The following is a 15,740-nucleotide window of genomic DNA, read 5'->3' as shown; positions in this document are numbered from 1 at the left end:
TTATCTGTCCAGGAATATATTAACATATATTATATATATATATATAATATTTATAAAATAATTTTAATATTATAACAAAACAAAATATTATTTATTAATATTTTTTAATTCATCTTTTTCTTGCTACTTTAAGTCATTTTTTTAATTATTAATATTAATATTAATATTTTAACAAAAGAAAATAATATAATACAAAAAAAAAATTAATTTCATTGCTGTATATATATCATATATCATTGTAAGATAATAAAATTTTTTAGAAATAGAAATATTAAAATAAGAAAGGGGCCATCTGAATAATTGAAAAAATCAAAAAAATATTTTCTCATTTTCATTTTATTAAAATTTGTTTATATTTTAAATTCAATAAATAATTTTATTATAACAATGTAAATAATACATGCACAGAACAACTTACATAATTTGTAATCATATATTTTACACATTATTATATTTTAATATTATGTTTTTAAAGTTTATGTGCATTAACTAATGCAAATAATTAATTTCTTTTAATCTATTAATGACCTCAACAGTAATAATTATTTTTAAAAATGAATTAATGTGGTTGTTGTTGTCAAAAAATTAATAAGAATATATAATTTAATATTCAATTATATACAAATAAGTATTTTAAAATTTCATTAACTATTTCAAATTAATATAATATTTGCAATTTTTTCTTTAATAATAAAAATTTTTATATATAATAATTGGATTTAATTACATTATAAATGCAACATTTAGGCAATAGATTAAAATTAAAATCTTAAATCTTATCTATTTTACAAAATTTTAGCAAATTATGAATTATTGTTTTGATTATAAAAAAATATTCAATTTTAATCAATGCATTGCGATTGTATAATAAAAAAAGATCTATATATAAGATCTATCTATAAAATTGCTTTTTAAAAAAAATATTATGTTATTTTAAAAATAAAATGAAAAATGCATTATATGCAATAATTTATTTATAGATATTTTTTAAATATATAAATTTTAAATGTCTTAATATCAATATTGTAATTATATTCATAATTATATTCATGTAATTATTTCTATGTTAACAAATCCATTAAAATTCAATGTCTTGTACAGTAAGATTTAAAAAATAAAATAAAATTGTTTTATTGTTATAATGCATTTAATTATTATTACACAGAGTATACTTAAAAAGTATTCAATTGTTTGATAAAAGACTAATGCAATCTAAATTTATTTCAAATTTATTTCATTTATTTCAATTTATTTCATCTATCCTTATATTTTTTAATTCTTACTATAAACTTTACAGACAGATTTAATCAATGTTTATTTAAGTAATATATTTATATAATTCAAAGAAAAATTAGAAATGACAACAATTGATAATATATCTATGATTGAAGATAGTGATCTTCCTTTCAATAAAAGGAATCCCTGCATTCCTCAACAGTTATTAGAAGCAAATGAATTGTTAAAGTCAATCAATACAAGACTAGAAGATTGTGCTTTAGAATGGCAAGCAGAGATTTCTCGTAAACAGTGGAAAATTTTTAATTCTAATATCATTGGTGTAACTTTATCTGAACGATCTCTATTAGCAAGAACATATTTTACAGAGAAAAACCTTGATGAAGCTTTTCAACATTTACTTTCTTGTAATAAAATCTTTTCAGAATATTTAAAAAACTTTATTGGTAAGTTAATTTAGTAATAATTTAGTATATTATTAAATTTTAAACTATTATAATAATTTATTATTAGATCTTTTACAAGATGAAGTATCTACTTCAAATATCAAAAAAACATATGATCTACAAAATGAATCCTGTAATACAAATAAAAATTGTAAAGTAGTAGATATTAATAATATAGAACAAATGCAACTTCCTTCATTAAATAATAAACAATTAAATAGGGAAGGAAAAATTCAAGATTATATTGATAACATATTAACAGTTCAAAATTCATTTACTGATGTGATAAAAGCTAAAGTTAATTTTGATACAAAATTTTTAGGATTTGAAGCTATATTACATAAAGCTACATCTACATCAACTGATACAATTTGTCTTTGTCAATATTGTTCTAATATTATGGTAAATATGTTGTTATATCATGTTATATTACTATTAGTGATATATTTAAACAATTAAATTGTATAATTTAGCAAACTACACATGGTACAAATAGAAAATTGAGAAGTGTAACCCTTAATCAAAGAAATCGAACAGTTGCAAAAACTAAACGCTTAACTAGATCTATAAAAACATTATCCAAAAAGAAAAAAAGAGAGAAATCATCTATAATAATTGATAAAATTAATGATCAACCACTTGAAACACACACAAGTTCTTGTTAATTCAATTTTTTTATATTATTTATTTTTTGTTCATCATTAAATTTTTGTTAACTTATATGAATATTCAGAATTTAAACTAAATAATATATAATATAAAGAAATAACTAACATAATTTAATGGAGAAGTTTCTTTATTGTATTTTACATTATTAATACATTTCATTCTAATGTTAAAATTACTTAAAATGAATAGATTGCATTAAAGCAATCTATAGTTTTTTATTTTGGAAGAAATTTTATTAACTTTTAATTAAACTATTGGAAAATTTAAACATTGAAGTGATTTGTACCAGTTTTATATATTCCTTAATTTATTTATAATTTTATTTTTATATTGAAAATATCATATAATAGTTTTAATAGATATATTTAATAAGCAATTTACAATATAACAAGAATCTACACATTTTTTTATACTTAATTTTGTAATGATGAATTGATATTTTATTCTTTATTTTAATATTAAAGTAATTACAATGTACATGAATTCAAAAGAAGTATTAAACTCTACTTTCTGGTAAAATATTAATTTGGAAGAAAATATATTATACAAAAAAGTCAATTGTTTGTTCTTAAATGTATATTACATAAAAATATTAACAACAATTAGTCAAATAAGATATGAATTTATATATATATATATATATATATATATATATATATATATATATTCCAGATTTTTAAGATTTATATTTGAAAAAATATTTTTTGTAAATTAATTAACAAATGAATATTAATAAAATTATTTATATAAGTAACAAGTATTTAGTATTAAAACTTTATGCCGAATAATAAGTTTGCTATTTCTTAGTTATATTTAATTCTACTGGAATAAAAAGTAACAAAAATGTATTAATCAATACAATAAAGATATTTTAATATAAGCTATATATAATGCTTATATATTTTATATTCATGTCCTATTCTACAAAATAAAATAAAGAAATTAAATTTTTTCTAAATAGTATACAAATTTTACTATTTTGATAATATTAAAATTTTTTTTAGTGATTAAAAAGAATAATTTTTTCATTATTAAAAAGAGATTCAAAATTAATAATAATCTTTAACGTTTAATAATTTACTGAATAAATATATCAGTTTAAATTAGTTTAATTAGTGTAATGAATAATTAGTATATTCTATATCTATAACAGATTCAATATCTTATTATTCAACATTATATTACGATTTCTATAAACAGCCAACTTGTATCAAATTTTTTGCTTTATTAATATTATGAATATTCATAAAAGATTTCTTGTTCACTTGGCTCATTAAAATTGTACCACTTAGGGGAATCTTATAAGGAAAGGCTTTCTTCATTTGGTATGCGTGTGTGACTAAGAATTTATTAATTGTATTAAATATATAAAACAGAGTTAATGAGTACATAAACTGATTTGTATAGATAGAATAAGAAAATTCTTCCTAACAAAATTCTCCTTAAATGGAACGTTTAATTTGAATTTACCATTAGTTGGTATCATGCTGATGTAAGAGATATCAACATGAAATTTTGACATCTTAAATTAATATTAAAATTACTTTCATATTCCAGTATGATTTTTATTACATTCACGCCAATTCATTCAGTCATTATCGTTCTTTCAGTTTAGGCAAACAGATCTCATAAGTATTTGAATGAATAAAATATAAAACATTAAATTTCCCTGCAGTAAAATATAAATCCATGCAGTCATTAGATTCTAATAAATTATCTAATTCAAATTATATTTATTCTTTTAATTTTAAAAAATTATTCTCATTTCATGTATTTTTGAATATATAAATTAATAAAATTTTTAACTATATATATTAATTATTAAACTTAAACAAAAAAAATAGATATATATTGCTAATAAACAATAATACAGTCTTATATAAAAATATCAAATAATTAACAACAATTTAATTGACAAAAAATATCAATTAATTTATTTCGATAAAACATCTTACAATGAATATCAATAATATCTAATTTATAATCAAGCGTATCAATGACTGCAATCTTTGTCATTTTTTTAATTATCTCTTCTTTATGACATTTCTAATATTTATATAAATTAAATTTAATATATGTATATTCCATATATTATATACTACTGTTTAAAAACAAAAGAAAAAAAAACCTAAGAAATAAGTAGTTAATTCTTTCAAGAACCTTACTTTTAACATAAACAATTTAAAAATTGTTGCTTGTTCAAAATTGAATTAAACTACTTCACAGATTGATTTTTATGAGATCTGTATGCTAGGAGAGGCAAAATATGAATTTGGAGAAATAACTGAGTGAGTCATTGATTTCACCTGAATTCGTAGATTTGTATGCTATGTTCTGGGACGTGTTTTAAATTCAATGATTGATACCTGAAATAATAAAAATTTTGTTAATTCTCAATAAAATACAATATTGATATAATTTTTTATAATATACTTTATAATATATTTACAAATTTTGATTTTTTTTTAAATACAAAATACATAAAAATAAAATTATAAAAATATTAATATTTTATATAAATTAATATTAATATTTTAATAAAATAATATTTAAAATAAAAAATAATATATAAATAAGATTTATATAATGAATAAAGTTTAATTACACATGCAGAGGATATTTGAGGATTTTTATAGATATCTAAAAATTTAAGAAATGATTCTATAAGTCAAAATATGAGAAAAATCAAAAATAAAAAAAATTGTCATGAATATTCTGATTTCAGTTTTGTAATTGATAATTGATAATAAATTGATGAAAATATTAAAAAATATTTTTCAGCACAAGTCTTTTTATATAAATAAATATATTAAATAAACAGCAGGGAAGATCCCTGATTATCAAACCCAATATATGGATAGCGGTTTATCTCTTATAAATTGAAGAAGAAAAGACTATATTGAAAATTATGATCTACATGTATATAATATATATATTATACATATATATATATATAATTATATACAATATAATTATATATTGATTATATAAATATATAGAGAGTAATGCTCAGTTAAATTTTAAACATAGAAAATTTTTTTATTTCTATTCTTCTTTTATTATTCTTATTTCAATTTCCAATTCTAATTACAAAAGATAAAGAAAAAAGTAGATTAGAAAAAATAGAATAGACTTGTCAAGCAGCGATGATTAAAAATCGATATTTCAATGGAATATCTAAATTCTAAAGAGAAAAAAATAATGCAATAATCTATAAAATATCTATTTTCTATAAATTTTATCTTATCTTTATGAAAATAGAATTAATAAATTGCTAAGATTTTTACAATCAAAATGAGACAGAATACAAACTATTTTTATTAATAATCAACATTATCAATAATTATTGATAATAATTTAATTAAAATTAATCCAATTCGAGATTGTGATTACTAAAATTAGTCTAATTATATTTTGATATAATTATAAAAGTTATATATAATTATAAAAGATTTGACAATTTTTAAGATTGTTTTTATAAAAGTGAGATCAAAATAGAAATTTTTTTTATCATATAAATATTTTTCTCTTTTATAGTATTCCTTTGAAATACCAGCTCAAATATCTTTATTTAATATATTTTATCTATTTTTTTTTTAATTATCTCCTCGCACTTTATCAAGATAGGTTTAAATTAATTCCTGAAAAAAAAAAAAAGCTAACCTGTTCATAAGAATTTTAAAGTTAATTCAAATTTTTTTAAAATTTAATCATATATTATTGATATATATTTTTTCATATTATAGAAATATATAAAATATAATTACCATTCAGAACTACGATGATAATAAAAGCCTTCAATTGTAGCAGCAGATTTTTGAAAGCAAATATAATAAAATCCTGCAAATGAGGCACCGTTGATATCTTTAATAGTATGATCAGGAACCAAAAAATGTTCCTTCCACCTCATAAAAACAAAATCAGTTCCTTTTAAAGCCTCATAATCAAATGTATCAGAATTAAATGTTTTAGCATATTGACGAAATGATTCAAATTTGCTCTATAATTAAAAAAAAATATATAAAAAATTATAAACAGATATTCATTAGAAAAAATATATATTGAAATATAATACAAACCCAATGTTTTCTATCAACATCTTCATCTGCATCCCATTTTCGAGTTAAAAAGGGATATTTCTTTGATATAATTTCACCATCAAAAAATGTAGTCAATGTAGGAAATTCCTCCGTAAGACCTTTAATTTTTAAATAGCCACATAAATAGCTATTCTCTTCATCTACATGCTGTAATATAAAAATATTTATTGAAACAAAAAATACATATATATAATTTAAATTTTAAATCAATCTTCATAATATTTATGTTATTTATAAATTATAAATAAATTTTTTTGTTCTCATTAAATAATATTATATATTTAAATTTTATATTAAAAATTTGTAGATATATATTCTATAATATATTATGTAAATTGTAAATAATAAAGTAATATGATAAATACACATATATTTATAAATAAATTCAGAAATATAAAAAAATTTTTTAGTAAGTTATTTTAATTCTGATTTATTTAAATATATAAACAATATGATAAACTAACACAAATATATAAATAAACTAATATAATAAATTAATCTTAATAGAAAAAAAATTATAAAATATTTAAAAAATAAAAGAGATCTAAACCACGCACACATACATACATGCACACATATAATCATTATGCAGTAGACAGATGTCAAAAGTGCAATAGAAATTTTGGATATTTGTGGCGCAATTTCCAGAAAGACGAAGAACTAACCTGCAAAACTACTTCTACGTCATAACTGTTGCCTTTAGACTTTTGAGAGCCTTGAAATCGCGAACCGTTGTAAAGCAAAGATTTTGTGACACCCGGCTGCTTTGAGTTTGCGGGCGGTGGTGGTACTACGTCAACTTTCACCGGCATTCTCGGCTCAAGTGAACGCTCTTAAAATTTGCCCTCTTTGGGCGACAATTCCTTCATTACAAAATTCTCGCAATGACTGCCGGTAATTTTCAGGACGTAGATGTATTTATATAAAGCCTCGAACCCAGACACGCTTGCGGTCGTAATTTTTATACGAAGATTGAATTCGATGTGTCTTAAAAAAATCTTATTTTTTCATACAAATATGCATTTATTATTATTTTTAGTAAACACTGAAGATAATCTTCTGCTACTAAAACAAAAAACTATATTTTCACTTGTTTTATTAACTTACGCATAACATGTCCTACAAAATTTTAGTTCTATTTTGCCGGATGTATAGGTACTTATTACTTACTAACAATTTAAATATTAAATTTCTTTTAGTCTCTCAAATTATATACTTATATTATTAGTTTTATTAATATTAATATTTTGTGATATCTTATAAAATATATATAATAGGAATTTTATTTAAAAAAAAATAAAAATATTGTTTATATTTATTTTTTTTTGAAAAAATGATTTTAATTTGCTTTCCCGCCATAAAATACCAATCTTAATAATAATATTATTATATATTAAATTGCATCAAAATATGTTAATAAATAAAATATAATATTCGAATTTTGTTTAAGAAAATATTATAATATAATTTTCATTTTCATAAACTTACAATTAAAACATTGATTTGATTCTATCAAGAAATCTATGAGCTGAAAGTGCTTAAGTTTCAAAGCAAACATGGAGGATTTCAGTGATACGAATTCGCACGAAATGACAGAAAATCACATTCAAAAACGGTGTAACAATCAATGGGTTCGATTAAATGTTGGTGGTACATATTTTTTGACAGCAAAAACTACTTTAGCTAGAGATCCCAATTCATTTCTCTACCGATTATGTCAAGAAGATTCTGAGCTTATCTCTGACAGGGTTAGTTGATGTTTTTAAATAACCGCGAATTTTAAAATATCACTAAATTTTATTAATTTATTTTATTAATTATATTTTCATTTATATGTACATTATTTATAATTTTTATATAATTAATAAGAATAATATATTATATTTAAATCAATTTAAATATATATATTATTATTTTTTTATAAAAAATATCTTCATATTTAAAAAATATTAAAATTTAGTATATAAGCAAATTTTGTTAATTTTTAACAATTTTAGAAATTTATATGTAATTTAAAATATATTAATATAATGTATGAATATGAACATATATCATTATTGTATTAATATAATTATATAATAATAATGCCTAATAATAATGTAATATGAATTTTAGTTAATTTACATAAAAGCATATTTTTAAAAAATTATATTAAATAAATCAATTTATTTATATATTTTATTATATAGGATGAAACTGGAGCATATTTAATAGATCGTGATCCAACATATTTTAGTCCTGTTTTAAATTACTTACGTCATGGAAAATTGGTTATCAATAAAGATTTAACAGAAGAAGGTGTTTTAGAAGAAGCAGAATTTTACAACATTACAGAACTTATTCGATTAGTTAAAGAAAGAATTATATTAAGAGATACTAGACCATTAAGAGATTCAAAGAAACATGTTTATAGAGTCATTCAATGTCATGAAGATGAATTAACTCAAATGGTATCAACAATGTCTGATGGATGGAAGTTTGAACAGGTATTTTTTTAATATCTTAAATTAAATATAATCTTTTATTTTTATTTTAATATAAATAATTTATAAATTATTATATTTTTTTTAATAAAATTATTTTTTGAAAATGTTTTAATTTTTATATTTCTAACAACTTTAATTTATTATAATTATATAAAATTATATTAAAATATTTAAAATATTTAATAAATATTTATTTTCAAAATTAAATATATTTTACTTTATTTGTTTTAGTTAATCAATATAGGATCTCAATATAATTATGGAAATGATGATCATGCTGAATTTTTATGTGTGGTTAGTCGAGAATATGGAGCCAGTCAACTTAATAGTAAAGAACAGGAATCAACTGATCGTGTTAAGGTACAATTTAATTATATTAAAGTTACAATTGTATTAAAATTTTTCATATTACTTTTTTAATCAAAGTAGTATATCATATATATTTTTCTGTGATTTATGATTATTAAATAATTATATTACTTTTTTTATTTAATTTATATTTTATAACTTTAACATTATATCATTAATATTAATAATTAAATTTGTTTTGATGTTATAAATTATAATTAACAAAATATTATATTGTAATATAATATATTGTAATATATTATATTGTAATATTATATATAATATATAATATATGTATATATATTGTAATATAATATATTGTAATATATTATATTGTAATATTATATATAATATATAATATATAGAGAATTTATATCGATTTCAAGAAAAAATTAAATTTATTTAGATAGAAAACTTCTATATTTTTATTTATATATATGAAATTTAATAATTTCTGATTTATCAATAATGATATATATATGATTTTTATGAATATTATATAACATATTTTTTTAGTAATTAATTAAATTAAAACTTAAAAATAAATAGAATATGTAATGAAAAATAAATATAAAAGAAAGAATATATATATACATATATATAATAATTTTAATAAAATTGCAGAAATGTAATTATTTTATAACACATTAAAAAAATATAAATATATTTGAAATCATGTAAATATCTTTATATATTTATTAATATTTTATATTTGTTTAAATTTTATATAAATAATTATTGTTATTGTAAATAGAATGAATAATATAAAATATAAAATAACAATATAATAAAACATAATATATTATAAATAAAAAAAAATATTGAAACATTGAACAATATCGAAATAAATTAAATAACATATTACCATTTTATTTTTCACATATAATTTATGAATTATGAAATATTTAAAAATCTAAAATATATTAGATATATATAAATTATATTTTTAAATATTTTATTTATTTTTTAATTTCTAATTTTCTAAATATAATTTTTGTTATAATTATATTATTTTATAATACAAAATATAAAAGCATTTTATAGTTGATATTAAATATATATTATTATATTTTATAAAAAAATTATTTTATATTGATTTCTTTTCTATTTAAAAATAAGAAATGTTTTTATCTTTACTCTTTTCTATGACTTTTGTAATCTGAAATATAATATATTTTTGGTAATTAATTATATTTTATTTATCAAAAAATTTCATATTTTATATTAATTCAGCCTAATTTATATAAACACAATGTTTTACCTCTGTTATTTGTTGTACATATCATGGTTTTTGTATTGCATGCTATACAAATAAAGATTTTTTTTCTTGATTTGATGGGCTGATTACTCTTTCCCCTATTATTTCATTATTTGTTATTTATTAATTTTTTTATTAATGCACATTTGAATTAATAAAAAAAAAATATAGTAATTTATAATAAAATTTATTAATTGTTAAGACTTTGCAAAATGTTGAATTCATAATGAAATTCATAATAATTATTGAATTTATATATTATTTTATTTTTATTAATAATATATTTTTTTTTAATATATAAAAATATTTTATCATAATATTAAACTTAAATTACAATGAAAAACAGAGGTTAAACAATATTAGAGATAATATTCTTATATCTCAAAAATTTTTTATAAATTAATGTTTATGTTTTTCTTTATGTATGTATAAAATGTATTTTTAATATAAATTCTACTAAACTTCTACTAAGCTTAAATTATTAAATTTATTATTATTTTAGGTTCTGCAGCAGAAGGGTTCTCGCATGTAATTTTTATATCCGTCCTTTTCTTTTCTTGCTTCATTTAATTAAATCAACCGCGCAGCAACAAGATGAAGACTGTTTTTATTTCTACATAAAAATTTAAGTTTATGTAATATCTTCATTGCTCCATTAATGTATAATGATAACAAAAAAAAAAAACATACAAAAATATAATTTATAGATACATAGTTATTATACAGCAACACAAAACATAAAGCTTTAAAATCGAAAGTATGACATATTGATAAAAAAAATTTTTTCTTTTATTTTCAACTGATGTTTGGCAAGAGTGAATATAGATTATAGTGATAAAAATAGTGCTTAATTATAAATTATAAGGGATCATACATTTTATAATGAAAAAAATTAATACTAAAGTAAAACTTTCTATCCCACTTATAATCTATGATACTTTTCTTATAAAAAAAAAAAGTGTACTAAATATAAAAAAATATATATATAAAATATTATATATATAAAAATATCACAAAACATGCTATAAAAAAATTATTATTTAATGTTTCAATTTCATTATTAAATAGTTTAAAAGACAATAGCATTCATAAACGTAATCTTTTTCATACAAATTTCTACAATGAATATAAATACTCTCTAGTAATAAATAATTTATCTTTTTGTAACAAATGTATAAAAATCATTCTTTTCTAATCATATCTTTGTCATAATATTATCTAAATTACTTACCTTTGCACTGCCGCTACAAAACATAAAATAATATTTGTATATCTAGTATGAGACTTTTAATTATCTGATACAAGTTATAATTATAAACATTAAAATTAATTTTGATGTAATATGTGGATAAAAAAGAAGAGAATGTAATTTTTAACAAAAGCAATTTATTATATCATTTATTAATATATAATAATGTACAGTAAAAAGATTTGAATATAAAAATTTTAATCATATAAAACATTTTTAACAAATTAAATAATTTTTAATTATTTAACATTTATTTTCTAAATATATATAATTTTCATTTTTTAATATTTTATTTTATATAAAATATTAGGAAATTAAACTGTAAAATTATGTCAAAAGCATATTATTTTGCTTTTCTTATCTTTTCTTCTTTTATTACAATTTATTTATGATTTATTTAGTGTAAATGAACTTCCATTTTTGTATATATTTAAGATTATAACAAATATCATTAATTTTACTTTATTATAAAAAATAAAAAACATTATAAAAACATTATAATTATGTTGTCAATTGTTGAAGGCCTACTAAAAAAATGTTGTAGACAATATACTTATATTTAAAAACATTATTCATGAGAAAAAAGTTACACATAGCACTAAATTGTTATATTGTTAGAATTATTGTTAGAATTATATATAATATATAATAAATTATATATTATATTGTAAATGTGATGTATAATATATTATATATCATATACATATATATACACACATATATAATAGTTTTATGAAAAAGTTCTTTTTTAAATATTATATATATATAATATATATAATTTAGTGATGTTAATAATTAATTATAATATTAATTTATATTCATAATGTTACTTAATAAACATTAATAAAAAAATATTTGATTGTATAGTTTGTAATAAGAAACATAATTATATAAAAATTAGGACCAAGATTATTTCCTATAATGTAGTGTAATTTATGTCAAAAAATGGTATTATGTTATATTCATTCTCATATCAGTAATTTAATTGATATTATTATTCAGTATTATCATATTAAGTAGGTATATATAACTCTATATGTAAAAGAGTTTGTACTTTCATAGGCATATTTTTAAATCTATTGTAACTGTTTGATGTTTATTGTTAGAAAAGAAAATAATATTTATATGCATTCAAAAATAAATTTTTTAATACAATAAAATAATTATTTCTAATTAAATAAAGAAATGATTATATGAAGAAAAATACAAATACAAATATGACAAATGAAAATTTATTATGTACAATTGTGATTTAAAAAAAATGTACATTTAAAATAAAAACAATTTCATTTATAAAGAATATATACATTTATTTATTAATTATAACATTATATGTTTATTAAATTATATAAATTAATTATATATATATAAATTTATTATAATATTATATAAAAATATAAATTTAACATAAAATTCTAAACATTTTTATTTTTTTTTTTATTCTGTATATACAGAGTATACATAAAAGTTTTGATTTCTAGAATTAATTCTTCAAAAATATTCCATGAATATATTATTTTATATATTTAATACATATATAATAAAATATGTTGTTTTATTGATCAAAAAATTTAAGTTATAAATATTTTATAATAACAAATAGTAAATAAAAAATTATTTTAAAATTATATATATATCTTTTATATATTTTACTTACATGTTCAAATTTAGGCAAAATAACAAATATATATACTTATACAACAACAAATACATACTTATTATGTTAATAATATCTATAACATTATGTAACTGTAACTACATATGTATATATATATATCGATATTTGGATTGTTCAGGTCATTAATTTAATTAATTTTAAATTTCTAAATCATAGGATTTATCAGATTACAAATTTTTTAACTTTTACGAAAAACATTTCTATGAACTACTATTGCTGACTGCTTAGTCCCTAATTTTTCATAATTTAAGTTTTTCAATCAGGAAAGAAAAGAGAAGATAATAGTTCTAAAAAAAGGTTCAATTTCCAATTTTTTCTTAAATTAATTGCGAGCATGAATAATGAACGTAAAATATGTAATTATAACTTTAAATTTATTTTCAATTTTATAACAATGTATTTCAATGTATGAAATAATCTTTTATTAAATAGTTAAAAAATATCTATATAGTTTATATAACTATAAATCTAATCTAAATATTTAAATATTCAAGGAAAATAATATCATTAAGTAATATTTTTAATTTTTAAATATTACAATATTTTTAATATTATTAATATTTGTTACTAATACAAATGGATACGGTTTTACAAAATAATTAAATAAACAATCGTAAAATTAAAAGAGAAAACCATTCAGAAATATTAATATTTTCTTTTTCATTAAAAATATAACGAAGAACTTTCATCGTTTACATTTATACAAAATTTCAGTATGTTTATATATGAAATATGTAAACATATTTAATAAGTACCAATGCATCAAATCTGTTAAAAACATAACAAGTATAAATATAATGAATATATCAATTAATAGTTTTTAATCATGAATAGTTTAATAGTTGAATCATAAATCATTAATAAGTATTAATAAATTATTGATTGTAATAATATATAATATATTTTATATTATACTATTATTTTATATAAAAAATAAAATATATTTATAATTTAAATAAAAAATTTTTATTTTATTTTTGTACATTATAAAATTATTAATTAATAACTAAGCATTTTTGTTTAGAAATATTATATTAATATTATTTTAGTTTTAATTTACTTTATAGTAAAATTTGTATGAAAATTTCTTTCACTCAAAAGATCCAGAAACATAAATATTTACACATTAATTGATTCAAAATATTTATTTTAATTTCTAATTTTTTTTTTCTTTTTTTTTTCTTTTTTTTTTTCCCCTAATTATTCCGAATAAAAGGAATATCGATTTTGATAATTTATGAATACATTGTAAAATTTAAATAACTGTTTGGCCCTAATTTTCGAGATATTTACAATAAAATTCGATAGATAGAATTTCTTATTAAATATGTAAATTATATATAAATTATATACATAAGAATTACATAAAATTTTCCTTATATATCTATGATTGTAAAGAAAAAAGCAAAAGAAGAGATTTTTCGAAATATTGATTTTTATAATATATCTAAAAATTATCAAAATCGGTGAGAACCCTCTATTCTAAATAATATATTAATGCTATTAATATATATTCATATATTAATATATATTGCGAGATATATATCGTATAAAGTATACCATATAAAGATTTTCGAAATTAAAAGACTTAATAAAAGAAAATAAATTCGGATATATATTTGTCTTATTAATTGGATAAAAGTTAACATAAGTGATAAGATAGAATGTAAACAGTTTCTATAATTTTCAGTTAATGTAAATCTTGTAAAATTTGAAATATGTTAAAATGATGCGTTCCAAGTTAAAATACTGAAAAATTTTTTCTATATCTTCTAAAATTGTTACTTTATCCACCATATTGCATGGTTTTTAATCATTAATTTGATTATTGATTTATTGATTATATCAAAAAATTAAATAAAATAATTGAAATTTGAATTAATTAGATGGAATTCTAGCATGTTTCTTCGGTTTAAAACTTTCTATTTTTTTTTTATTAAAAAAATATAATAAATAATTGATAAATTGATTTTATTTGGAAATCTCTCAGAATATAAATTACATTCAGCATAGATATGGACAATGTCAATATTTTTTTTATCTTATGAATTTTTTATTTTTTATTTTGATTACAATTCTATGATTTGCACAAGTATGATTTTTTATTGAAAGTAATCTATTCTTAAATTACAATAAATGATAAACAAAACAAATATAAATATATAATATTAATAACATAAACAACATTGAAACATATTAAAGATCGAAATGATATGAAAAAAAGATATGAAAAAATAAATTATTACAAATTGTGTAAATTACACAATTAT

General features: G+C 17.6%; 3 protein-coding genes across 4 annotated transcripts; 2 read left to right on the top strand and 1 right to left on the bottom strand.

The window, feature by feature from the left end:
* The first annotated feature begins 324 nt into the window (after positions 1-324).
* On the top strand, positions 325-2,460 carry LOC105736755 (uncharacterized). The gene is made up of 3 exons (XM_086912371.1): positions 325-1,682; positions 1,750-2,084; positions 2,156-2,460. The coding sequence occupies exons 1-3, from the start codon at positions 1,358-1,360 to the stop codon at positions 2,345-2,347; spliced, it is 852 nt and encodes a 283-aa protein (XP_086768497.1). The 5' UTR covers positions 325-1,357; the 3' UTR covers positions 2,348-2,460.
* Positions 2,461-4,257: 1,797 nt separating this feature from the next.
* On the bottom strand, positions 4,258-7,436 carry LOC100865755 (glucose-induced degradation protein 4 homolog). Of its 2 annotated transcripts, none has more exons than XM_003698123.4 (4): positions 7,117-7,436; positions 6,431-6,598; positions 6,119-6,351; positions 4,258-4,717 (listed from the first exon to the last, which is right to left on the bottom strand). In XM_003698123.4, exons 1-4 carry the CDS (start codon positions 7,261-7,263, stop codon positions 4,654-4,656), a joined length of 612 nt encoding a protein of 203 aa, XP_003698171.1. In that variant the 5' UTR covers positions 7,264-7,436; the 3' UTR covers positions 4,258-4,653. The 2 variants fall into 2 exon arrangements, with proteins under 2 accessions (XP_003698171.1, XP_086768511.1); XM_086912385.1 differs by lacking the exon at positions 4,258-4,717 and adding an exon at positions 4,767-5,992 and having other exon boundaries at positions 7,117-7,263.
* inc (BTB/POZ domain-containing protein inc) lies at positions 7,097-12,290 on the top strand. The gene is made up of 5 exons (XM_003698124.4): positions 7,097-7,606; positions 7,969-8,199; positions 8,641-8,937; positions 9,169-9,297; positions 11,046-12,290. Exons 2-5 carry the CDS (start codon positions 8,008-8,010, stop codon positions 11,073-11,075), a joined length of 648 nt encoding a protein of 215 aa, XP_003698172.1. The 5' UTR covers positions 7,097-7,606; positions 7,969-8,007; the 3' UTR covers positions 11,076-12,290.
* Positions 12,291-15,740: the final 3,450 nt, after the last annotated feature.

The sequence above is a fragment of the Apis florea genome, unplaced genomic scaffold (genome assembly GCF_048593485.1).
Source record: "Apis florea isolate Af1SG1 unplaced genomic scaffold, ASM4859348v1 contig_3391_pilon, whole genome shotgun sequence".
Taxonomy (NCBI): domain Eukaryota; kingdom Metazoa; phylum Arthropoda; class Insecta; order Hymenoptera; family Apidae; genus Apis; species Apis florea.
This window is presented reverse-complemented; position numbering and strand designations above follow the sequence as displayed.